This window comes from Staurois parvus, unplaced genomic scaffold (genome assembly GCF_062004578.1).
Source record: "Staurois parvus isolate SC_StPar_1 unplaced genomic scaffold, SC_StPar_1.0 ptg000365l, whole genome shotgun sequence".
Taxonomy (NCBI): Eukaryota; Metazoa; Chordata; class Amphibia; order Anura; family Ranidae; genus Staurois; species Staurois parvus.
In genome coordinates, this window is record NW_028318161.1 from 5,354,935 (window position 1) to 5,381,629 (window position 26,695).

Here is a 26,695-nt window from a genome sequence, read left to right on the forward strand (position 1 = left end):
CTGGTATCAGCCAGAGATCACATTATAAATTCCTGCACAAGATTTACTTAACACCAGCTAGACTCACAAGGATCTATAGAAAGCAATTCTCTTCCAGCTGGTGCTGCTCCTCCGTGCATGCCAATTTCCTACATAGTTTTTTGGGAATGCCCAGCTATTCAATTATATTAGAAAGATTTCCTGGCTTGCTTCACTTTGGTCATCACTCTCGCCATGAATCCCTCCATCACAGTTTGTCTTCCGAGTTTGGTAGACTCTAGCTCCTACAATAGCCATCTGTACCCTTCTAACCCTATGATTATTTTATGCTAAGAAGTTGTTTATCCTGTCTTAGAAAAAGACTTCAGCACCACTAGCTGCCTGGAAATCCTTTGTGAACAAAGTTCTTCCCCTCTATAAGGCCACTTACGTCAGCAGGGGTGCACCTCTTAAATTTGATAAGGTTTGGGGTGGATGGGCTTCCTTTACATTAATCTCCTCTGATAAGAATTAATCACATGTTCCTTCACCCTGGCTGTTGGGCTTGACTTGGACTTTGACCCTCTATCACATACATGATGGCTGGTACTTGTAACTCTGGTATCTAATTCCTTGTCTATGAGTTTGGATTAGGATATTTAATTTTTACGCTTGACCTATTGTAAATTTATAAGATTGGGTTCTTCGGTGTGGGGTAGAATTATTTAGCATTTTGTCCTGGAATACAGATGAAGAGTATGCTGTACTAATCACAGGTGTTGGGGTTTGGGTCTACTCTGCATGTAGATTTTTTTTTTTTTTTGGGGGGGGGGGGGGGTTATACTACATTTGCTTTGTAAGTACTGATTTAAATCAGTAAAAAGAAGATACCCAAAAAAAAAAAACCCACACATCTATAGATCCTCTGACGTGTTGCCCTACCATATATTTGTATAATATTTACGAAAAACAAAACATTTTTTATTGGCAGAATCAAAGAAAACATTCAGGTAAAAATATCCTACTTTTTGTTGTATATAAAATTTAAAATTGATACCACCCACATACGTGTTAAAAATGCAAAAAATATTTTTACCATTATGTTGTCGATCAAAACCCTTGTCAATAAGTTTTGCCTTAAAAAAATGTTTCTTCAAGACAAGGGTAGGTGTTTAATGCCACGTAAAAGAATTTAGTCACTTGTCTTGACCATCTGGAAATGTGTCCCTTTGACTGTGGGACCCCTTGGGCCTTGTTTGTTAGCGGCTATCTTGTGCTCTATGAGGTGGTTCTAAGGGCAAACAGCTGGAAGAAGATAATTTGAGTGGTTTTATATGTACATATGTACAAAATGTAAGATATTTCCATGCTGTCCTGATTTTAATTATATGGTGGTGTATATGCAGTATGTAGATACTAGTATATATTGAAATGTGTTTATTATATTTCCAGATAGACTAGAAAAGTGATCAAACATACTGTATGTACTATTAAACATTTACCCTGTCCTTTTTTCACTGCAAAACGCTTTGACAATTGTTTTGATTGACAATGGCATCACTATGTTCTAATGTCTACATATTGTGGTATACTGTACACCTATCTTTTTTTATTCTAATGTGTTTTTAGTCAATATCAGTTTAAAAATGTTTATTCAATAAAAAGTATGATATGTTTTCTCTGGTGCTGACTATAAAAAAAAATCCTGTTTCTTGTTTTTCTTCAATAAGTCAGATGTTTAAATAATATTTAATGTCTACACCATTTCATCAGACCTGTACAGGCTCTTAGAGTGTCTATTGTGTGATAAAGGCCAAAAGTGTTCCTCAAAAATCAGGCCTATTGGCAAATTCAAAAAGTTTCCATCAAAGTTTGACACAAGAAATAAACATGGAAATGTCATCCCAGTTAATGTAGAGGGAACCGAGGTTCGTATGGTAAGGATTTCCATACAAGCTGATCAGACTTTTCACAGCAATCCTTGATGGACACAAAAAGTACAACTCTATTGACAATGGAATAATCAACTTAGTTGTCTCTGATTGATTCATCTAAATATCTGTAGGCCAAGAATAATCCAGCCAACCATGAATCATGAATTATACAATGCACCAAAGACTGAACAAATCTGTACAATTAGATTTAGATGGATCAAAATATCTACTATTTGGAAACTGACTGACATCACTAGACAAACCAATTTAATTTATCACATTTCATGGCACCTTCCAGCCAGGTAGAAAGGTGCATCATCTTTTTATATACAGTATGTCCTATTATCTTCATGCTCATGGAGGGCTTACAGTCCTTGCCCAACACATAAAAACCCTGTCCTGTATCAGTCAGAACTGAACATTCATCAGCAGCTCTTTCAGACAACTGTCTGTTTTTACTGCCCACCCAGTCGCTAGGGTGAAAGGGTGCTTACAGTCTTCTTGTTAAAAACGTTCCAGGTAGAGGACTGTACACCCAGAAAATGTCAACTAGGACTTTGGCTGACAGCTGCAGGAGAAGAACTGTAAGTAGGGTAATTATCTGTATTGCAGCGACGGAGGAGCAACAATAACGGAAAATTAAATATCAAATACCTAATCTATTAGAGGCCCATTGAGTCCAAGATGATGGAGACGTGCCCTTTCAGTGTGTGTGCACTCAGGCCCATGTCGAGACCACTTTGAAGAAATCTGAAGACATGACAAACTCTAGGCTTCCCTGGAGAAAACTTCTGAGTTAGCATATTTTTGGAATTTTAGCCAAACATTTTTGTGGATTTTATGCTGCTTCTCCGTGCTCTCACAAGGGTATCTACCAATCTCAGAGAGCAACCAAAATCTAGGAACCTCCACTTCTCAAAATCCAGGCTGCTAACTTTAGCTTCCCCAGAGCAGGGTGGAGAACTGTACCCTGTGCCACTGTGTTGTGACTGAGAAGATTTACTACTGTGTGTCTGTCAGATTTGAATAGATTGGTGCATGTCCACTATTGAAGAAAACCCCTCTGGAAAGGGTGCCTCCTCCACTGGCCCTGATACTCATCAGGTATGCAGGTGAAGAGAGGAACACCAGGACAATTCAGCACCTTACTACCAGTAAGTTCCCTAGCAGCAGAAAAAGAATACTTTGGAACCATGATTAGTTGGGCTCCTAATTACAGAAGGACAGTGTAGGGGTCAGATGACCCTGTTCTTTATTCTCCAACAAGTTGAACACCTGTTCTAAAACCTCATCTGCTGGGATTGGAATGATAATCCCGTTGCTGGAACAAGGAATCTTGGCATGATCTGAGATGAGAAGGATGGATGACCTTTCAAATATGGCCTTAAGGCTTGCCCTGAGGGCCCAATTATCCAGGACCAAGGCTGTACCCATATTCAAAGAGCAACCGAGCACCCATAAAACATGCATAGGTGATACAATCCCCCAAATATCAGGAAGCATCTTTGCACCGAGCTCCTCGCTGACTGCTGGTTGATGTGTTGGCTTTCCAGTTTTTCCTGGACTCCCAGCTAGGACTGCAGAGGTTAACCTTCAGTGGAAACTGACTCTTGCAGTGCAGTCCCCCTTGACTTAGACACTAATCTTGAGGCATGAAGCCAGACTAACCACAATTACAGATCCTTGTTGTCAATTTAAGCTGCACCTTCTACAAGCAATGCAGTGAATGACCACTTCCTTAGTACACAATATCTTCTAATGGTAAAGTCCTGCATCTGGCTAGTCCTATAAGGGACAAAAGAGGTGACTCCAAATGCTGGACATTCTACTGTGAACACATGCTTTTTGCTCCATTTTTTCTAGAATGAGGTTTAATGCAGTCACCATATCGAAATCACAAAACCATCTTTGGAGGCAATTGAAATACTTCCAATGCTTTCCTTCTATGTGAGGACAGCTCACAAGCCTTACAAAGGGAGGGATTCAAATAATTGGATAAAGGTCATCCTCATCTTCTGAGTCTGAAGAAGGTTGGCTTGAGAAATCTCTGAGACCAATTTAATGGTTTTAGAATGAAATCCGGACATTGCCAGAATAGATGACCCTTGCACAAGAAGAGTTCAAACTCCTTTAGAGTGTCTTGATAACATGCTTGATGAATTGTGACAATTTGTTGATCATCTTCCTAATCACTGGCTGAACAAAGCAGGATCCATACAGTCATGCTCATCCATATCTTCCTCTTTGGAAGAGTCTGAAGAGAGCGGTTTGCCTGGGAAGCAGATGGGCACTGTCCCCGACCTTCTCTGGTGGTGCTGATCTTCATTAGGGGTTGGCATTTATTTTCCAGCAAAAACAGAAGGAAGGCAAAGACACTGAGCTTGTTTAAAGACTATTAGGTAGCAGTGCAGTGCCTCATCCACAAGGAAACTCAGTATCTCAGTAGCAATAGGGCAAGCATCAGCGGCATTGCACTTTTTACCCACTGAGAGTGACCTACACTTCATAAGCAGCCCCAGAGACCAGCAGAGGGGCTCCCTGATAGACAATGCATTTAGCAGGTCAACACAGGGACCTCATTGCAGTGGAGCAGGATGGAGAGCCTGAAGTTTATTCAGGCCAGGTAGGAAATGTAGGAAACAACTCCTTTAGAGCATCTTGACTATGTACTTAATGAAATGTGACAACCTGTTAGTCCTCGTCATCTTAACCACTGACTGAGCAAAGCAGGATTCATATAGTTATGTTCATCCACATCTTCCTCTTTGGAAGAGTCTGAAGAGGATTGTTTTGCCTGGGAAGGCTATGAGACTATTCATTGCCAGAATATAAAACCTCTTCACAGGGTGAGTGGAAACTTGTTAGGTGTCCTCGTGTTGCTTGAACAAAGCAGGATTCATATAGTCATGTTCATCTGCATCTTGGAAGAGTCTGAAGAGGGTAGTTTTGCCTGGGAAAGCTAGGAGAAAGCTTTTTGCGAAAATAGTTACCTTCTTTACAGGATGAGTGGAAACAACTACTTTAGAGTGTATTGCCCACATGTGTAATGAATGTGACAACCTTTTTAGGTGTTGTCGCAACTCATACAGGGCTTTGCTTGCCAAGGCATGAGTGGCACAGACCCAGCTTTGGTGTGCATGATGCAAATAGCAAAGAACCCATTAGTTAGCTTACCATTCACTTAAAGGAAAACTATTACCTGAAAGATGCCCCTTACCTTCTTTGCCATGACTGGATACAAGGATGGGGTGACATGTCATGGCTTAGGAAAGTAAGCTTTGCACAAAATGGGCAGTAGGAAATACAAGTAGATGACAGCACACAATTTAGGAGGCCCACAGAAGGACTAACTATCCAAGCAAAAATACCAGAAAGAAAGGTACTGGCATCCACCACATACCAACCTGCATAGACCAGTCTGAAATGATAAAATCTCTTGCGCTCACAGTTAAAGTCCCAAAAAGCCTTAACAGACCATTAATGGCTGAAAGTAAAAATCCTATTGAGAGATAGGCATTGTAATTGCCAAATATATGTAAAAAAGTACTCATTACTGGGAACGATGCTCCAGAGATGGCAATGCGGTATGATGATGGCTCAAGATAATGAGTCCATGAGTTCAGCAACCTGTGATAGCAGCTATTGCATGTTGAAAATCAGGAATGGATGGAGGGATGAACTATTCCGCAGCTACGGCACAGTAAATCAGGGAAGGATCCTCAGCAACATGTGAAAGACCTAAAGTAGCCAGAGCACAGGCATCGATAAAGACATTGTAATTTTTATTTGTAAAACAATATCCATACTTACATTTAGGTATACACAGTACAGCTTGAATCCCCAATCTCTGCAGAATCCCCAATACATCTACACACTGGTCCCTTCTCTCCACATTCAAGCTGCACTGTGTATACCTGAATGTAAGTTTGGATACTGGTTTTCAAATAAAAGTTACAATGTTTTTATCGATTCCTGCACTCACTCGGCCGGGAATCGCCAGTTGGGACTCTGTGATTGACATCCCTAGCCGCCAATAGCTGTGCGGGTAGGGCGGTGCGTGCGCATCCCTACCCGGAAATGCAAATCACATATATATACACACGATTTTGAGCAAACCCTACCTCCCTGTACCAGTACTTTTGTTATAGGGTGGCGGGAAAATGTTTAACAATGGCCCAGCTTCTTAACGCTAAACCTACTAAATGTAGCTTACACACTAGGCTAAACACTGCTAAACGCTGGCAAAAACCACAACAACATTAGCATTTTTTGTCCAGCGTTTCTAAAGCAGTTTTTAGCTTTTATAGTGTATATGAAACCTAAAAATTAAATCCATGAGAAACAAGGATACTGAGCAAGTCTGAAGAAGAACTCCACATTGCTAAGAATAGTTATATTACATGTACAATTGCTACTTGAGTCATCTGGTAACTTAAAGATATTTCAATGCAATAGAAATTAGCTTGCTTGGTAATAAACCTCTAAGGGGTTAACTACTGCTAAAGGGAGGCTGATACTGCAGTCTCCCAGACCATGGCTCTGACATATCACCTGGTGGTTAATGAACCAAACCCTGCCAGAAAGCACAACATGATGAAAACATTTTGCTCAGATCAGAAACAAAAGTTAGGAATCTGTAAGAGATTTACATTATTCTGTAATGTACACAGATCACCCAAGGGAATTGTCAATAACATTGTATTTTTCTTTTTTTTAACAAAAGTAGAGTTACACTTGAAATGGCCCACATGCCTCCAAGCAGGTGTGTTCATTCCACCCCAAGCCACTGTGCAGCTCAAAAAGTGTTCCAGTTGTCATAAGGGGATCCATTCGATCTACAGAAGCATTACTGAATGAATGTAAGATGTAGCATGTATCACAGAGACAAATACAAAGGCATTAAAATCAGGCAGAATTTGCATACCAGACACCTGCACAGCCATAGTGTCACCATTAGGAACAGCCTTGCATTTAGCAGGACATCAATCCCAAATGCCAGCCACAACACCCATGCCAGAGGTCTACTTAAGGGTCTGTGCAGTGGGGTCTGCACCTGGAGAGCAGCAGGTGGTTGTCCACAAGTATATTGCAGCCAGGTAAGGGGTGCTGCTTGGTCTTACAAGTTAAGGAGGAAAAGAAGGAAAGCCAGCCAGAGAGAGAGAGACAAATTTATGAGTTAGGTCCTGTAGATGGAGTATGGGAGGGGCATACCCCAAGTGGTAGGCTGACATGGAGCTGTCAGGAAAATTAGTTTCTGCAAACAGCACAAACCTCCCTTCAAAGGCTGTTCTGGAATTCAGCAAGATAAAAAAAAAAGATGAAGATCGTGCCATTTACCATGTAAAGCAGGATGTTAGCACTCACCCAAAATTATTAGAGTTCATGAGGGACACAGGATTTAGAGACATTTGGATTACATTACCACCTACAGGAGGATTTAGACACTGGCAAAAAAACAGTGACCACCCTGGCATAACCCATCCAACTCCCAGTATGCAGTAAACCGGCCATACACTGGCTGGTTTAACAGGTACTGACCAAATTTTGATCCATGTATTGGCAGGGAGGTTGTACTACTGATCAGCTTCTGTTCAACTGCCCTGCCAGATTTTCCTGCTCGACCAGGGCTGCAGGCTATAGCCTGCAACACTGATCAGTGTATTCTGACAGTGGTGGACTCTTCCTGCCATTAGAATACAATAGCCCAGCAGGGAGGATTCTCTGAGTGTGTGGATGGGGGAAATTGAGTCATTTTTGTTTTGGCCTGCTGGTTGAACTACAAAACTAGCTAATCTATGGGCTGGCTTAGCTTTGTAACAAAGCAATGCCAAGAGCAAGAACATAAATCTGGAGAGGCAGAACCTATGTTCCGCAGGAAACTCTAAGGCAGGCCATAGATGGTGTGATTTTCTTTTGTGCAACAAAGAAAATCACTTGATTCACTGACACAGTCAGTGTTGATGGGGGAATCCTTTTCGCTAAGCCATTGTTTTTTTACAGCCCTGAACAGGGGGGGGGGGGGAGAGGGAATCCCGGGGAGCCTTCCCTGCTGAGAGAACACAGTGATTATTGCAAGAGGCTACAGCCACTGGCAATAATTGTATGTACAAATCTGACATGCTGGTTCAGCTTGGGTACAATCAGCCTGGCCATAGAAATTCAAACCATCTATGGCCAGCTTAAGAAAAGGATTTTTGGTGAATACAAAAATCCTATTTTCTTTCCTATTCATTGAAGGACACATGATTTAGAAACATAAGGGACTTCCAAAAGCAGTCCATTTAAGGGGTGGGCAACGCAGCAAATATAGTAAGTAAATTAATAAACCTCCCAGTAATGCTATTACTAGGATGCAACTAGAAAGAGCTGTAATGATTAGTGTGACTTTAGGAAACTAATACCAACAAGCTCACATTAATACAGGTTAGTCACACTGTATTTATGCTATCTTTTTTCAGTTTTGTGTTTGTTCTGACATCCACTTTCTCTGTTTAGTATCCTATACAGTCAGGTCCATAAATATTGGGCCATCGACACAATTCTAACATTTGGCTCTATACACCACCACAATGGATTTGAAATGAAACAAACAAGATGTGCTTTAACTGCAGACTGTCAGCTTTAATTTGAGGGTATTTACATCCAAATCAGGTGAACGGTGTAGGAATTACAACAGTTTGCATATGTGCCTCCCACTTGTTAAGGGACCAAAAGTAATGGGGCAATTGGCTTCTCAGCTGTTCCATTGCCAGGTGTGTGTTATTCCCTCATTATCCCAATTACAATGAGCAGATAAAAGGTCCAGCGTTCATTTCAAGTGTGCTATTTGCATTTGGAATCCGTTGCTGTCAACTCTCAAGATGAAATCCGAAGAGCTGTCACTGTCAGTGAAGCAAGCCATCATTAGGCTGAAAAAACAAAACAAACCCATCAGAGAGATAGCAAAAACATTAGGCGTGGCCAAAACAACTGTTTGGAACATTCTTAAAAAGAAGGAACGCACCGGTGAGCTCAGCAACACCAAAAGACCACGGAAAACAACTGTGGTGGATGACCGAAGAATTCTTTCCCTGGCGAAGAAAACACCCTTCACAACAGTTGGCCAGATCAAGAACACTCTCCAGGAGGTAGGTGTATGTGTGTCAAAGTCAACAATCAAGAGAAGACTTCACCAGAGTGAATACAGAGGGTTTACCACAAGATGTAAACCATTAGTGAGCCTCAAAAACAAGAAGGCCAGATTAGAGTTTGCCAAATGACATCTAAAAAAGCCTTCACAGTTCTGAAACAACATCCTATGGACAGATGAGACCAAGATCAACTTGTACCAGAGTGATGGGAAGAGAAGAGTATGGAGAAGGAAAGGAACTGCTCATGATCCTAAGCATACCACCTCATCAGTGAACCACGGTGGTGGTATTGTCATGGCGTGGGCATGTATGGCTGCCAATGGAACTGGTTCTCTTGTATTTATTGATGATGTGACTGCTGACAAAAGCAGCAGGATGAATTCTGAAGTGTTTCGGGCAATATTATCTGCTCATATTCAGCCAAATGCTTCAGAACTCATTGGACGCCGCTTCACAGTACACATGGACAATGACCCAAAGCATACTGCAAAAGCAACCAAAGAGTTTTTTAAGGGAAAGAAGTGGAATGTTATGCAATGGCCAAGTCAATCACCTGACCTAAATCCGATTGAGCATACATTTCACTTGCTGAAGACAAAACTGAAGGGAAAATGCTTCAAGAACAAGCATGAACTGAAGACAGTTGCAGTAGAGGCCTGGCAGAGCATCACCAGGGATGAAACCCAGCATCTGGTGATGCCTATGCGTTCCAGACTTCAGGCTGTAATTGACAGCAAAGGATTTGCAACCAAGTATTAAAAAGTGAAAGTTTGATTTATGATTATTATTCTGTCCCATTACTTTTGCTCCCTTAACAAGTGGGAGGCACATATGCAAACTGTTGTAATTCCTACACCGTTCACCTGATTTGGATGTAAATACCCTCAAATTAAAGCTGACAGTCTGCAGTTAAAGCACATCTTGTTCGTTTCATTTCAAATCCATTTTGGTGGTGTATAAAGCCAAAAATGTTAGAATTGTGTCAATGTCCCAATATTTATGGACCTGACTGTATGTTAGTAATGGTAACTCTCTAAAAGAAAGTGATGTGCTTTTCCATGTGGCCTGTGCTGCCACTATAAAGAAATTAATTATCTGTATAATGTGATCTATTTGTGTTTAACACATTAAACTTGGAATGCAAGTGAGCAACATGTGTCTGTGCTCTCCTCTTTGATACATATACTGCAGGCTGCATCTTTCTCATACATTGCACTCAGATCACCGATAACCCTGTAACACAAGCAAAAGACTAACAGGGCCACTAAAAAACAAAAGAATGGGAACTGCCTGCAGCTCATAGATCTGCCTGAAAGATTTTGCACCCAAAACTGGCACGAGACCTGAACATCCACCTGGTAAAACAAAGAGTGTGTAAACTGAAGACAAGGAGTCAGTCTTGCAGACATGGTAAACAGTTGCCCAATGCCCTGAAGCACTCATGTAGCACAGTGTGCTTTGACAAAAAAAAAACTCAATACTTAATTAACCACTTGCCCTCCAGAGACCCCCCTTCCCTTCCTGACCAGGCCAATTTTTTTTTTTGCAATATGGCGCTACGTTACTTTAACTGACAATTGTGTGGTCATGCAATGCTATATATAAATGAAATTTATGTAATTTTTTTTCCCACACATAGAGCTTCCTTTCGGTGGTATTTGATAACCTCTGTGTTTTTTATTTTTTACCTTTTATAAACAGAAAATTTTGAAAAAAAAAAAAATATTTTTTACTTTTTGCTATAAAACATATCCAATGAAAAAATGTTAAAAATTGTAATTTCTTCATAAATTTAGGTTAAAATGTATTCTGCTACATGTCTTTGCTAAAAAAAAAATCCCAATAATCGTATATTACTTGGTTTACATGAAAGTTATAGGGTCTACAAATGGCGGTATATACTGGAATTCTTTCTTCTTTTTTTATACTAGTAATGGCAGCGATCAGTGACTTATAGCAGGACTATGGCGGGCATTCTGACACTGGGTGGAAACTGACTAACTGCCACTGGCATCCCCAGTGACACTGATACAGTGATTAGTACTAATAAAAAGTATAATTCTGTTATATTGGAGCTAGACAAGGGACCAAAGTAGAGTGTCCTGGTGGAGGTGAAAACCACCACCAAGGAAAGAGGCCTCAACACTACTTTGTCTCTATGTAAAACCAGAAAACATTTGTTACATGACAAGGCCACCAGTTCAAACACATGCCTAACAGACATGATGGCGACAAGGAAGGCAACCTTGTGAGTAAACTTAGAAAAGGGAATATCCCTAACAGGTTCAAAGGATGTTTTCTAAACTGCAGAAAGGGAGTAAAATGCAGAGACATGGTAGGGACTAGTCTGAGGTACGGCTCCTAGTTGTTGGGATGTATATCTGTGAGTTGTCTCCGAATTCGTGATCTTCCGGCTGGAGGCCTGATTAAGTGATACGCAGGTACTTTCCTTCTCTTGATGCCTAATAGGACCTTGAGGCTCTATGTTTACACTGTGTTATTAAGTTATGTATCAGTTATTTATATATTTTGGTTAATACAAGGCTGCTATGGACATTTAACTCCAGCATGTTGTGGTGTGGTTATTTTTATAGGAGGTAAGATGGGATAATGGTCAGAGCAGAAAAGCGACAAGCCATATTTTAAACCCTAGTCAAGAGACACCTGGTGTAAATTGCAGAGAAAAATAGACGGAGGGCTGGCATGAGAGGGGTTAAAGAGGCTTGGGTCTAGGTGGGGTTTTTTGCACTTTGAAAGTAAATAGGAGGCAACATTTATCTGATTGAGAAAAGGTCAAGAATGGGTGGAGCTGTAAAGGGTTGTCTTAAGGTTAGCATGGGCACAAAAGTATCTTGTAGGGACCCATCTGAGGTACCGCTCCCATTTGTTGGAATGTGCATCTGTGAACTGTCTCCTAGTCGGTGGTCTTGTGGATGGAGGCCTGATTAAGTGAAATGCAATTACTTTCCTTCTCTTGGTGCCTAATAGGACCTAAGGGCTCAATTTTTACACTGTGTTAATATGTTATTTATCAGCTATTCATCTGTTATTTATATATTTTGGTTAATAAAAGGCTGCTATGGATATTTACCTCCAGATTGTTGTGGTGTGGGTATTTTTATAGGAGGTAAGATTGAGTGATGGTCAGAGCAGAATAGAGACAAGCCATATCTAATACTCTAGTCAAGAACCAAATTCAACTCCAAAGGCATAACAGGTGATTGTGCAGGGGAAGTTACATGGAACACACCCAGTACAAAGGCCTTATTCATCAGAATGAGAAGCTAGCAGTCTCTGGAACAAGATTGCAAGCACCTAGATTTGATCCTTGATGGTACTTGGGGCCAAATGCTGGCCCAGACCTAACTGTAAAAAAGATCAGAATTTCAAACATTAGGGGTGCCTCCTCTGCCTTTACATGGTCTTGTGCACTTTACAGACCGCTATATCATACTTGAGATATAGCCCTGAGCCTCTCTGTGCCAGTCCATTGCTGTAATGGCTTTTGACCATTGTCCTTTTACCTCCATTGGATCCTGATCAAATAATCCAGCAGTCATAATGTTCAGCACTGTATGGAAAACCAAATCACCCTGAGCTCCAGAATGTTGATCCGTAGGTGGGATTCTTCCAGCATCCAACAAGGTGTGTATGACTGCTCCCCAGCCTAACAGGATGCCATCCGTTCTCAAGATCTTCCAAGAGATCAGATAGTTCTCTCCAACCCTACTGTAGAGATGGATACATGAGTCATAAGGTCAGAGACAAATGTGGTCCTTGGCTAAAGGCAAATCAGTTTGTCTAGAGACTGAACTGTTTTTTTCAAAGGATGGTAGGATGTTGAGTTATAGGGGTCCAGAGTGGAACTGGACAAGCTGGACTGCCTCAAAAAAAAAAAAACTACCATCAGACCCCCCCAACTCCCATCCAAAAGCAAATATTTGACAAAAGAGTCTGAACCTTGCTTCAGCTAGTCTAGGATAGGGTCCAGATACTCCATGCTATGAGTCAGCTCCAACCCTGTCTTCTGAAGGTTCAAGATCCAGCTCAACCTTTTTAGTGTTTGAACTGTTTGTGTCACGTTGTCAGTCAACACTAGTGACAACTTGCTTTCTGTACAGGAGGTCACCTCACAATGGAGATGCCCTCGGAGAGTAAAAAGACAAGCATAGGTTTGGGAACCTTGCTAAACACACAGGGTGCAGAGGAGAGATTGAATGGTAGGGCTAAAATTGAAACTGTTGGGGACCCACAGCAAAGTGAAGGAATTGCTGGTGTGCTGGAAAAATAGGGACTCGCATGTATGCATCCTTGATGTCCGCAGAGGACAGTAAGTCTCCCTGATGATGACAGGCTATGATAGACTTGGCAGATTCCATGCAGAATCAAGACAGTTCCCCCTTTTGGTTTGGGAATGGTGGAAGAGTTTTATTAAAGTCCCTGAAATCTTTCTGTCACAGCAACTGTAGCAATAACACCCTGATCAAGAAGACCTGTAAAGCCTGGTACACATGATGAGAATATCGGACAAATGATCGTCAATTTTTTTTTTTAATGCTAGTCTCATATCGAAAACGAATAGGTTACTAGAGTTACGAAAAATTTCATAAGACAGAATACAACGTCTCGCAATTATTGTATTGTAATGTATTCTTTCATTTCCGAGCATGTGCAGTCTTGGTCACTCAATTTTTTACAGATGAATACTGTAATGTTTAAAAAATCGTGTACTAATGATCAGATTATCGGATGATCGCTCAGAAAGCAGTATTTGTGTCCTATACTCTCATTGTGTGTACCAGTCCTAATGGCTACAAGGTGGTTTGCTAACCTATTTGGTGACAAAGGATGGTTGGAAGGCATAAAGTGTGGAGGGAGCTGAGGGAAGAACTCTAGTATTAAGCCCATGGAATCCACCTTCCATATGAAGGCATGTCCAGATGTTCTCAAAAACCTACAAACATCCCACTACTATGGAAAGTGGGGTATCCCTTTTTGCCAAAGAGGTTTTCCTGCACCTACTGTATAGAAGCACTAGAGTCACATTTTTATTTACCCAGTCTAAGAGGACTGTAGTCAAAAGCATGGCAGTTGGTAATAGGCAAACAATCCCATACCTCTGGCAGCTGGTCCACTGATACTCTGTTGCACAATCCACGACTCCCCGAATTTATGTCTATACCTGACTCTGGGGTGTAGGCCTCCAAAGGAATCAAGACATTGGAGCACATATGTGAGGAGCGGTACTCTTAGGTCTTTCAATGCTCTGAAGCTGAAGTTTGGTCTACCTAACACTCATTTTTTCCGCTACCTCCAGATTCGACATGCCTTCTCTTCCCAGTTTGGGTCAACATGCCTGACCATTAAAAGGTCTGACATGGAATCCCTACTGTGAGAAGACCCCTTGGTTAAACCCCTTTCTCAAATATACAAAGCCTTAATGCCTTCCATTCACGTGGGTCTGGAGGGTCTTCATGCAAAGTGGCAGGATAACTTTCCACAAATGGATATGGAGGACTGGGAGGATATCTGGAAATACCCATTTCTGCAACTGGTAGTGGTTAAGGATAGACTTATACAGTTCAAGATATTGCACAGAACATACTTTTTATGCCCCAACATTTGAATAGAATTTATCCAGGGGTCTACTTACACTGCTGGAAGTGTACTCAAACAGATGTTGACTTCCTACATATGTTTTGGACCTGCCCTTTGATTCATAGATTTTGGGATGACGTTACAAAATTTACCTCTGCTCTAACTGCTGTTTCCATACCGTTGACTGTAGAAGTCTGCTTGCTTGGACTGGTAGGTCAATTAGCTTTTGGCCGAGCAACTAAGACCCTCCTTGGCCTCCTCCTATTTTATGCATGAAAGGCCATTGTGCTGAAATGGAGGATGCCAGAAACACCCTCCTTAAACTCCTGGAAGTATCTAGTTAATGCCTCCATTCTCCTGTAGAAAGCCACATATGAGTCCCAAGGCTGCCACTAATGCATCATCATAATTCTACTATTTATGTAATTGCTTTACTCCTGAACTTCTGACTATATTGGGGCCATGGCCTACAGAGCAGCTTTTTTGGGCACTTGTAGTAGTGTTGCTTTCCTTGGTCTCCTTCATTCTCATTTGTCTGGGCACTGTGGCGGAGACCACTGTACAGCAGTGTCAGTATTTTCCTTCTTGGTACAACCAAGCAGAGGTTTCATACTACCGATTGTTTTGTAGCAGTTCTTAAAGTGGTCATTGTTAGTAACCTATGTTAGATGTGAATGCCAAGCCGGGGAATGCCCAGAGGCTCTGTTTTGTATGTTCTCCTTTTTTTAAATTAGAATAGAGTTTCAAGTGCAGAATGTTCAGAGGCTGCTAAAACTGCGGACAGGTCAGATAACTGTGGAATGAAAAGCATTAAAGGGACAATTATGGACTCAACGATCAGCAATCAAAGTTGCAATCTGACCTCTGAAATCTTTCATAACTGCAGTGAAATCCTCTTGGGATAAGGCTTAAGCCAGCCATAGATGGATCAAATCTCAGCCAGTTCAGCAGGGACCAGCCATCTATGGGCAGGCTGGTTGTACCCAAGTCTATCCATCGATCAACTTGGGTACAACCAGCCTGATGGATTTTATACATGTGATTACTGCTGGCGGCTATAGCACTAGTAGTGATCATTGTTCTCTGCTGGCAAGAAGGGCTCTTGCTGGCAAAACACAATAGCTGTGCAGGAGGCATTCCCTCAAGCAAATTCCTTTCCTGAAATCTGTGGTTGGCTTGCCTTGGGGATGCCACACGCCACAGCCAGTGGACTCAGAGCAATGTAGAGACTCAATCAAGGGGCAACGTTCCAGGCTGTCATTGTCTGGCTTTTGAGAGGTAGCACTAAAGTCTGCTCTGTAACCTATAGTGGATTGTGAACTGGAGGGACCTGAAACAGTGGCACTGCTTCCCTTGTGATTCGGATCTGATATGTTGTACTGTGTGGTATGGACTACTTAGCTCAAAATTCCAGGTATCTACAAATCAGCTGCTAAAAGCAGAGGAGGTTCAAATGACTAGAGGTAGCCACATCACTTTAGGGTTCAGCAAGAACTAACAAAGGTAGAACTGTTTTTCTTTTGCAATTACAAGCAGTGGTGGTAAGATTCTATCTCATGCTAAAAAGCGCAAACATAGCAAAAAGTGCATGTGTGATACCGTACTAGACATGGTCTACTCATAAATGAGTCTTCAGTGTCAGGGTCACAGTGGAGGCTGTGCCATGATTTTGGATGAAAAAAATGCTCCGCATCTAACAAACACAAAGGTCTGGAAAGTGGCACAATGCAGAGCCCAGTGCTCAAAAGGTCACATTCCAGGCATGCCCTGCAAACGTGCAGCCCAGCGGAGTCTGGGTATGGCCTCCAGCTATTGCTGAGAACATGGCGGCCTCAACAGCTGTATATAAAGATTAGGTCAAGAAATAAAAAGAAAAATGGATAGTTAAATGGTTAAAATTTTCTCAGCAAAGAAAAGGCATTCATCCCCACAAAACCCCAGTAAAAAACAGACCTGCTGGGAGTGAAAGGGTCAACGTTGTTTTCCTGCCAGTGCCTGAATCCTTTTGTAGGTGGTAATATAACCCAAAAGTCTTTGAAAGAAAATAAATTACTTCCCCAAGACAAAGGATGAAACCAAGCTGTTTCAGACTGGAAGAGCCCAGACTTCATAACCACCAGACAAAACACAGAGAGCTGAAATTTCATTTGTGCATCTTGAATTAGCCAAGAGTGTTCATATCAGCGTAAAACAAGGATGAGTTCTGGTACCATGACAGTTTATAATATCACTGTACATCATAGGAGGTTATATCAGGGGCGGACTGACCATTTGGGAACTCGGGCACTGCCCGAGGGCCCGGGGTCAGTAGGAGGCCCCATGAGATGCCCCTGGTTATTTTCATAGGCTTTTTTGGGTGTGGTTTGAGTGTGGGCAAGGACACAGAGGCCCCATGATCCCCCTATTGCCTGGGGGCACCATGAGTTATCAGTTCACCCCTGGGTTATATTATATTAAGACATATAAGAATAAGATGTTAGAATACAACAGGTTATACTATCAAACTTTATCAGAACAGGTTATATTATCATCCTTTATGAGGACAGAATAGTCTGTAACCCTTAACCAGGACAGGGTATATCATCATTCTCCATCAAGACAAGATATGCCATCATACCATCATCCTGTATAAGTACATGATATATCATCATCCTCTATCAGAACAGGATAGGCAATCAGAATATCGTCCAATGTCAGGAGGGGTACACTTCTTATCAGAAGAAGTTATGCTGTCATTCAGTATCAGTAAAGGATATACTATCATCCTATATCAGGACAGGTTACGTTATCATCTTATATCAGAACAGGTTATACCATCTTCCTATATCAGGACAGGATATACTGTCATCCTATGTCAGAGCAGGTTATACCATCTTCCTATACTAAATTATACAAATTTTTATATCAGGCAGGTAATGGTATTATCCTATACTAAGACAGGATATACTATCATTCTTTATCATGACAGCACATACTGTCCTCCTTTATCAGGGCAGATTATGCCATTATCCTATATTAGCACAAGATATATGATCAGCATTTATAAGGACATACTATCTCTTTTTATAAGGGCATGTATACTAACTTCTTATCCTATAACACAGCAGGTTATACTATAAACCTATATCAGTACAAGGTATACTATCTTCCTAGATCATATCAGGATATGCTATCTCTGTATATCAAGAGAGCATATACCATCATCATATATCATGGCAGGTAATGCTGTCATTCTTTGTCAGGGCAGGATATACTTTCTTCTTCTATCAGGACAGGTAATCAAATCATCCTATAGCAGGGCAGGTTATACTATCATCCATTATCAGGTTAACACAGATCATCATCCTATAAGAACAGGTAGTACCATCATCCTATCATCCGCTCATACTGTCTTCTTATATCAGGACAGGTTACACAAACATCCTATGTCTGAACACGGTATACTATCATGCTAAATCAGGACAAGTAACATCAAGCTATATGTTATACTATCACCTTCTATCAGGACAAGGTTTCAAGATATACCACTATTGTACATAAGGACAGGTCATTTTCTAGGATATACTAACATCTTAAGAGGACAGGTTATACTATCTTCTCATATTAGGCAGGGCATATTGTCATCCTATTTAAAGACAGGTTATACTATCCTCTTATAGTAGGGCAGGGTATAGTATCACAAATAACAATATATACTATCATCTTGTATCATGACTGTGTACAGTTATCCTATATCAAGATAATTTATAACCTTGTCAGATATCAAGACATTTTATAATATGATCCTACGTCAAAACAGTTTTCAATATTGTGGTATATCAGGACATTTCACATTTCAGGGACATGGCTGAATGCATCTGACAGTATATCCTATCCCACCCCACCCCCAGGAGCCTCTCCTTCTGCTGGTGTAAATGGAAATGAACGTTTCCCATTTGGGGAACTCACCAGCTCCACCGAGCCGTAGTGTTTTCTACTGAATTCACCCCGTCGGCAGCCCAGGTCTTCAGAGACGGAGCTGGAAGAGAAAGGCTTCATTAGTATACATATCTAGTGGTGCGGAGCACAGACATTGCAGCAGCGGCTCTTGTCACTGTGGGGGGCTCGGGAGAAGAGAGGAGCCTCGCGCAGACATTGCAGGTTGTTGCTGCATCCTGGTTAGGAGGGGTGTGTAATAAGAAGAAACGCAGCGCCTCACCCCCCTCCCCCCAGCCATGTGCAGCTGCGTCTTTTGCCCGACAGTCTCAGCAAACATTCATTCACTGGATATTAATCAGGATTTTTAGCGTTTCTGGTGTTCACATTAACAATCTATCTCCATAGCATCTGACTTGACCAGACATCTTACAAAACATACTTGGAGGTCACTAGGGGCTTTAATTCATGAAAAAGGCAGAAAGCATTCAGGGGTTTTGTATGTTCCCAAAATATATAGTCTTGCGACGGCCACACCCCAGTCGTTCCTCCTATCTGTCCACACAGACCAAGAGGGAAAGTCATCAGATACATTTTTACATTACCAACAAGGAAACCCCTCATCATAAATTACAAAGAGCCTGTCCCTGAAAGAGATGGCGTAGCCCACAGCAATCAAACCTGTCACTTTTTAAAGGCAAGTTAGAAAATAAAAATATTAACCTGTTGCTGCTAGGGGTCTCTGCACTACATTTTATTTTTTTCACTTCAAAAAATGAAATAAAAATATTTACAGGCACATGCTGTAATGTACAATTCTCCTGGTGCTTTCATTTATATGATATATTCCCTGCCCCTGTAACACCAAAGAACCACAGATAACTATATAAAGCCGGCCACACAGATCGAAATTTGACTGGTTCAGCAGGTAATGAATGATTTTTGATCAGTGTGTGGCTATCCCCGCTCAAAAGATGTCAATTGTTTCATTGATTTCTGTCGAAGGGACATGTTGGAAATTTTTCCTTGGTGATTGGCTGCTGATCACTGTATTCAAGTGCCGCTGTCAGAATACAACACTTCCCGGCAGAGGGGATTACTCCATCCATCTTGTTTCTATGACTGGAGGAGTCAGTTTGTTTTTTTTTTTCATTTTGTTTAGCCCTCTAACAGAACAAATAAACAAAGAGGATACAGTGAGGAACAGAAGTATTTGAACACCCTGCAATTTTGCAAGTTCTCCCACTTAGAAATCATGGAGGGGTCTGAAATTCACATTGTAGGTGCATTCCCTAAAAAAAAAATTCAGGAAATCACATTGTATGATTTTTAAAGAATTTCTTTGTCTTGCACTGCTGAACATAAGTATTTGAACACCTAAGAAACAGCAAGAATTCTGGCTCTCAAATACCTGTTACTGTGCCTTTAAAAAGTCCACCTCTACTCCATTCATTAATCTAACTTAGTAGCACCTGCTTGAGCTTCTTAAAGACAACTGTCCACCCCACAGTCAATCAGACGCCAACTACTACCATGGGCAAGACCACAGAGCTGTCAAAAGACACCAGAGACAAAATTGTGGACCTCCACAAGGCTGGAAAGGGCTACGGGGCAATTGCAAAGCAGCTTGGTGAAAATAGATCAACTGTTGGAGCAATTGTTAGAAAATGGAAGAGGCTAAAGATGACTGTCAGTCTCCCTCGGACTGGGGCTCCATGCAAGATCTCACCTCGTGGAGTATCACTGATGATAAGAAAGGTGAGAAATCAGCACAGAACTACAAGGGAGGAGCTGGTCAATGACATGAAGAGAGCTGGGACCACAGTTTCAAAGGTCACTGTTGGTAGAACACTATGCCGTCATGGTTTCAAATCATGCATTGCATGGAAGGTTCCCCTGCTCAAGTCATCACATGTCCAGGCCCGTCTGAAGTTTGCCAATGACCATCTGGATGATCCAGAGGAGGCATGGGAGAAAGTCATGCGGTCAGATGAGACCAAAGTAGAACTTTTTGGTCTAAACTTCACTCGTGTTTGGAGGAAAAAGAAGAATGAGTTGCATTACAAGAACACCATCCCTACTGTGAAGCATGGGGGTGGTAACATCATGCTTTGGGGGTGCTTTTCTGCAAAGGGGACAGGACGACTGCACTGTATTAAGGAGAGGATGAATGGGGCCATTTATTGTGAGATTTTGAGCAACAACCTCCTTCTCTCAGTCAGAGCATTGAAGATGGGTCGTGGCTGGGTCTTCCAACGACCCAAAGCACACAGCCAGGATAACCAAGAAGTGGCTCCGTAAGAAGCATATCAAGGTTCTGGAGTGGCCTAGCCAGTCTCCAGACCTAAATCCAATAGAACATTTTTGGAGGGAGCTGAAACTCCATGTTGCTCAGAGACAGCCCCGAAACCTGACAGATCTAAAGGAGATCTGTGTGGAGGAGTGGGCCAAAATCCCTGTTGCAGTGTGTGCAAACCTGGTCAAGAACTACAGGAAACGTTTGACCTCTGTAATTGCAAACAAAGGCTTCTGTACCAAATATTAACACTGATTCTCTCAGGTGTTCAAATACTTATGTTCAGCAGTGCAAGACAAATACATTCTTTACAAATCATACAATGTGATTTCCTGAATTTTTTTTTAAATTCTGTCTCTCAGAGTGGGAATGCACCTACGATGTGAATTTCATACCCCTCCATGATTTCTAAGTGGGAGAACTTGCAAAATCGCAGAGTGTTCAAATACTTCTGTTCCTCACTGTACCTGTGTATGGCCAGCTTGTAAGGGTGCATTCACACCTGTTATTATGCACCAGTTTGTTAGATTAGATTCAATATGTAATAGATGCAATAACCCTAGCTGGACGAGGTAGCCCCATTGAAAGCAATGGGAGGCTGCCAGCTTCTACAGATAATCGTGGCCACTCGCATGTAATCACTCATGCAGCCCATTGCTTCCAATACGGTTGCCTCCAGCAGCTAGTTGGGGGAACCCTCGTTGGGGTTTACCGCATCTAATCGGAATGAAGGTACATTCACAGGTGTGACTGGACCCCAAGTCTTTAACCCTGAAAGGAACATTGTTTTCTTTTTATGTTCACAAACTGAATGGCCAGTGATATTTTTTAGCCCCTGCAAATATGGCAATAAACCAAGCTTATTCTGCTTTCCTGGCTTGGAACCCCTTTTGCTAATCTTTTTGGATCTTTTATTATATATAAAACAGCAAAAAAAAAAAATGGCAGGGCTTGGATCACTTTATAACTAGCAAAAAGAAGGAGCATGTGGGTAGGGCAATACACTGAACAGTACAAAAATTCCCCAACAACTCATTCCAGTATGTCAGCATAAAATACCTAATTAAACTGTGTCCTGAACAGGAGTACAGAGAGTACAGGGATGAGAGAAGCTGATCAATATGCACGGTAACACTGTCTGTTGTGAGTCCTCAGAAATAAGCCAATACACTGGCCAATTGTCACAATATCCCCAATGCAGACTAGAGTTGCCACCTCATCCCTTTGGTTTTAAACACATATTGATAATACATGTTCTGTGGCTGATTATGGTGGCAATTAAACTCACCTAGTGCTTTATCTGCATAAAATTGGCCTCAGATCCTGTGTAATTAATATGTTGTTCGGTTTTAAAGGGAGGAGGTAGCAACCCTAATGCAGACACAGGTAAAAACTGTAAACGCAGCACATGCACACACTAACATCTAATCTGCCACTACTCACAAATTACAGATTTGAAAAGCTTAAGTTTGGTTAAAAAAAAATGATACAGTCAGGGGCGGACTGACAACTCATGGGGCCCCCAGGCAATAGGGGATCATGGGGCCCCTGTGTCCTTGCCCAAACTCAAAAAAGCCTATGAAAAAGGTACCAGGGGCATCTCATGGGGCCCCTACTGACCCCGGGCCCTCAGGCAGTGCCCGAGTTTCCAAATGGTCAGTCCGCCCCTGGATACAGCTTTAATCAATGTGCAGACTGCTGGTTTCTGCAGAAATCTTGCTACAGGGCTGCCCTACCCTCTTTGGCTAGGCTCACACATACGTGGGTCCTGCATGCTGCATTTGTGTGGGCACAGAAGTCCATTCATCTGAATGGGCTGCTGAACCTGCTGGAACGCGGGGGAAAAGTCTTCAACTCTCTTTTCAAAATGCGGCAGCACGGAACCACAATATACTGCAGCACCATGTGGTTTCACGCACCATACAATGTGCAGCATTTTCCATTGTGGGGGTCCCATTAGAAATGAATGACACCCTTGCATGTCTGCTAAAAGAGCAGCGCATTTTGACTGCGGATCGGGAAACGCATTCCCTGAGCCATGTATGTGCAAACCTAGCCTTTTGAACTTTCAACGCTCTGGGGTTTAACAGCTTAGGGCCTCCAGGCTCAATTGTACTAAAGGTGATCTGATGGGGACACACCACTCTTCCTGTCCTCTTCTCCATTAAGAAATGTTCTTTCACCGATTACACTGCCTGTAACACAATCTGTAATTGGGGGAGAGTCTGATCAGTCACTATCCCCCCTCCCAATTCACAGATCACATTACAGGCAGTGGGCATAAGGGGTCTTGTCACCATCTGATCATTTAAAAGCAGTAGTAAACTCTGCTTTATCACATGTACCTAAAGGCAGGGGCGTCCCTAGGGTTAGTGTCACCCGATGCGAGAACACTTGGTGACACCCCCTCCGACGATCCCCACAGAATGGATCGGACTCTGATACATTATGTTCCCCAATCCACAGATCCAATCCATCCTGCAGGGATCGTCGGCATGCAAAATATACGGGGTGACACCGGACCCGCTCCAGGAAAAGGTAAGTTGTAAAGCAAGCCGTCGATCCCCGCAGGATGGTCGGTCGCACCCCCTGCACCTGCCTCGGGACGCCACTGCCTACAGGTAAGCCTACAATAAGGCTTACCTGCAGGTACAGCGAATATCTTCTAAAAGTGAATCATTTAGGAGATATTCACATTTGCAGCAGCTGGCACATGCAAACTCGCTCTGAATGGACAGCACATTCGAGTGTGCTGTCCATTCAGACTGCCACAATCATGTCTCCCATGCACATATGTGGGAGTGACATAATCGCAGCCTAGCCATTCAAATGGCCAGAGAGTGCAAGTCTGGAAGGAAGACTGGGTGAAGATGGAAGCCCTGTCAGCAGTAAGGGATCTGCTTTACAGATAACACTAACCTGCAGGGGGACCTTTTTTTTTTTTAAAGAGATTTTACTACAGCTTTAAGGCCTGGTTTACACTAGTGCAATTAATAGATGTGATTTCTGTCGCACAGAATCACATGACAAGGGAGATCACAGTGTTTTCAATGTTGCCTGTTCACAGGAATGCAACTCCATGTGGTGCAATTTTTAAAAAGGTTCCTGTACTACTTTGGTCCAATTTAAAATTGCAACAACCAACATTTTATCCTCCAGGGCCTGTGCTTTCAGAAAATGTATAATGTTTAGGTTCTAAGTCATTTTCTAGCAAAAACAAATGCTGACTTTTACATCTATGAAAGATACACTATATTGTCAAGAGTATTGGGACACCCCTCCAAATCGTTGGATTCAGATGTTCCAATCACCTCCATGGCCACAGATATATAAAATCAAGCATCTAGGCATGCACACTGCTTCTACAAACATTTGTGAAAGAATGGGTCGCTCTCAGTGAATGCAAGCGTGGTACCGTGATAGGTTGCCACCTGTGCAATAAGTTAATCTTGGAAATTTCCTTCCTACTAAATATTCCACGGTCAACTGTTAGTGGTATTATAACAAAGTGTAAGCAACTGGGAACAACAGGCACTTGGCCACGAAGTGGTAAGCTACGTAAAAGGACATACTAAAGCGCACAGTGCACAGAAGTCGCCAACTGTCTGCAGAGTCAATAGCTAAAGACCTCCAAACTTCATGCAGCCTTCAGATTAGCTCAACAACAGTGCAAAGAGAGCTTCATGGAATGGGTTTCCATGGCCGAGCAGCTAAATCCAACCAAGTGCAATGCAAAGCGTCATATTCAGTGGCAAGACAGCAGTGGAGATGTGTTCTCTGGAGTGATGAATCAGAGTCTTGACCTCAATCCAATAGAACACCTTTGGGATGAATTAGAGTGGAGACTGCGAGCCAGGCCTTCTCGTCCGACATCAGTGGCTGATCTCACAAATGCACTTCTGGAACATTACCATAGACAAACTCCTAAACCTTGCGGACAGCCTTCCCAGAAGAGTTGAAGCTGTTATAGTTGCAAAGGGTGGGCCAACTCAATATTGAACCCTATGGACTAAGACTAGGATGCCATTAAAGTTCATGTGCGTGTAAAGGCTGGTGCCCCAATACTTTTAGCAATATAGAGTACGTCAGAATTGGCCCGGTCTTGAAGTGGTTAAGCAGACTGGCATACAGGCTTCACAGACCCACACACTGCTAACACTAACAGTTACAGGTTAGGTAAAACCAGGTAATATTACTTCTGGGGTTAGTATAAACACTCGCTAAGTCTCTTACTGCTGGCCACAACTAGGGGGACTCCCAAAATCCAGTTGGCTGGTTGCACACAGCCTGATGCAAATCTCACATACAATATGGTGTGCACTAATGGTTGTTTGGTAGTTAGGCGATACTCACACCCTTCTGAGATTCCTCAAGTAGCTATCCTGCAAACTGGAATCACTTTTTGAACTGCTCACACATACATATACATGCAACATACACACAGATCCCTATCTGGCAATGAGATTTGTCCTCGCCTATGGCAGATATCATATCTTCCACATACTGTTACTAATTGGTATGCAATCAGACCTGCTGTCTCATCCTCTGTCAGACATACTGTATACTGCAATTCCAGGGAACACAAAAGCACAGCCAAATGATGCAATCTTACACAAATTAGCAAAGATTTACAATCCATCTTTCAGACAATGACGGTACAATACAGCTACGCACTCAACAGTCACACAAGTAAAAGGCCCCTTTCACACTAGTGGTCCAATTGGGTCCATTATCCAGACAGACCCTCCATTCTCCTCTATGGAGCGACACGTGTCTGTTTATACCACCTACATCTGATCCGCTAAAACAGATGGATGGGGATCAGATCAGATGGCAGTCCGGGTATAAATGGACAGGAGTGCCCGAGTGCTCAAATGGTCAGTCCGCCCCTGGTTGTAAACTTTTACATATACCCAGTGAATTTACTGGCCTCAGGTGATACACTGACATGAAACAAATTCTCCTATATATGTTATACCTGTTTTCTTCTCTTCAGCCATTGAAAGTACAAAATTTGCACAGCATTTCTGCTAGCAGCTACAGTCGCTGGAAATAATTGCATGAAAAATTCAGACTGGTTGTACCCAAGTTGTACAACAATCGAATTGGATAAAATCAGCCTGCCCATAAATGGTTTGAATCTAGGCCGGTCCCTGCTGAACTGCTTGAGATTCGAACTATCTATGGCCAGCTTAAGTGCTCTGCATTGAAATAAGTACACACTGTAGAGGGCTATACTTTATTCATATTACATGTCAGAGGTTTGCAACCACTTTAAGCTGACCATACACATATCTATCTAACTGATTTCTCCACTCATGTTATACAGTATATAGGGATGAATCTCCTGCTGCGTCCACTGTATTTTGACAACAACTGGCTGTGAAAATAACCGATTAGCGGCTGCATCTTATTGGATGCAGCCACTGTTTAGCAGACAGGTTTCTGCCCAGCGAAAGGTATTTTGGAGGGGAGGACAAATTCAGACAGTGTACGGGCAGCTTAATCTGTGATCATTTGGGGCGGAGACATCCTGGAGAACCCACACTGCATGTGGATTCTTCTGCAAAAACATACAAAACAAACATTTGGCTGCTCCTTTTATTTTGTATTGCTCAACTCTTTATGTGGATTGTTAATTGACTTTGGACACTGTATTTTTATAAGTTACACTTTTTTGAATAAACCTTCTGGCTGTGATGTTAAAATGACCTTGCCCACATTTCTCTTTCAATGGTATCATGACAAACTGCTTTTACAGTTTTATGGCTCATTCAGATGGGTGCTGAAAACACCCACAGTTTTCTGTGTCCGCATCCGCCTTGGCGCTGTATGCAGGCAGCCTATAGGAGTGTGTGGGAAGT

At 42.1% G+C, this 26,695-nt stretch overlaps 1 protein-coding gene across 3 annotated transcripts in view; it reads right to left on the reverse strand.

The window, feature by feature from the left end:
* The window catches only part of GARNL3 (GTPase activating Rap/RanGAP domain like 3), a 312,374-nt gene that overhangs the window by 137,511 nt on the left and 148,168 nt on the right, over positions 1–26,695 (reverse strand). For all 3 annotated transcript variants that reach the window (XM_089685234.1, XM_089685233.1, XM_089685232.1), the window contains one exon: positions 18,569–18,638. In XM_089685234.1, coding sequence (XP_089541360.1) covers positions 18,569–18,638 — 70 coding nt within the window. The remainder of the gene's footprint in view (positions 1–18,568; positions 18,639–26,695) is intronic.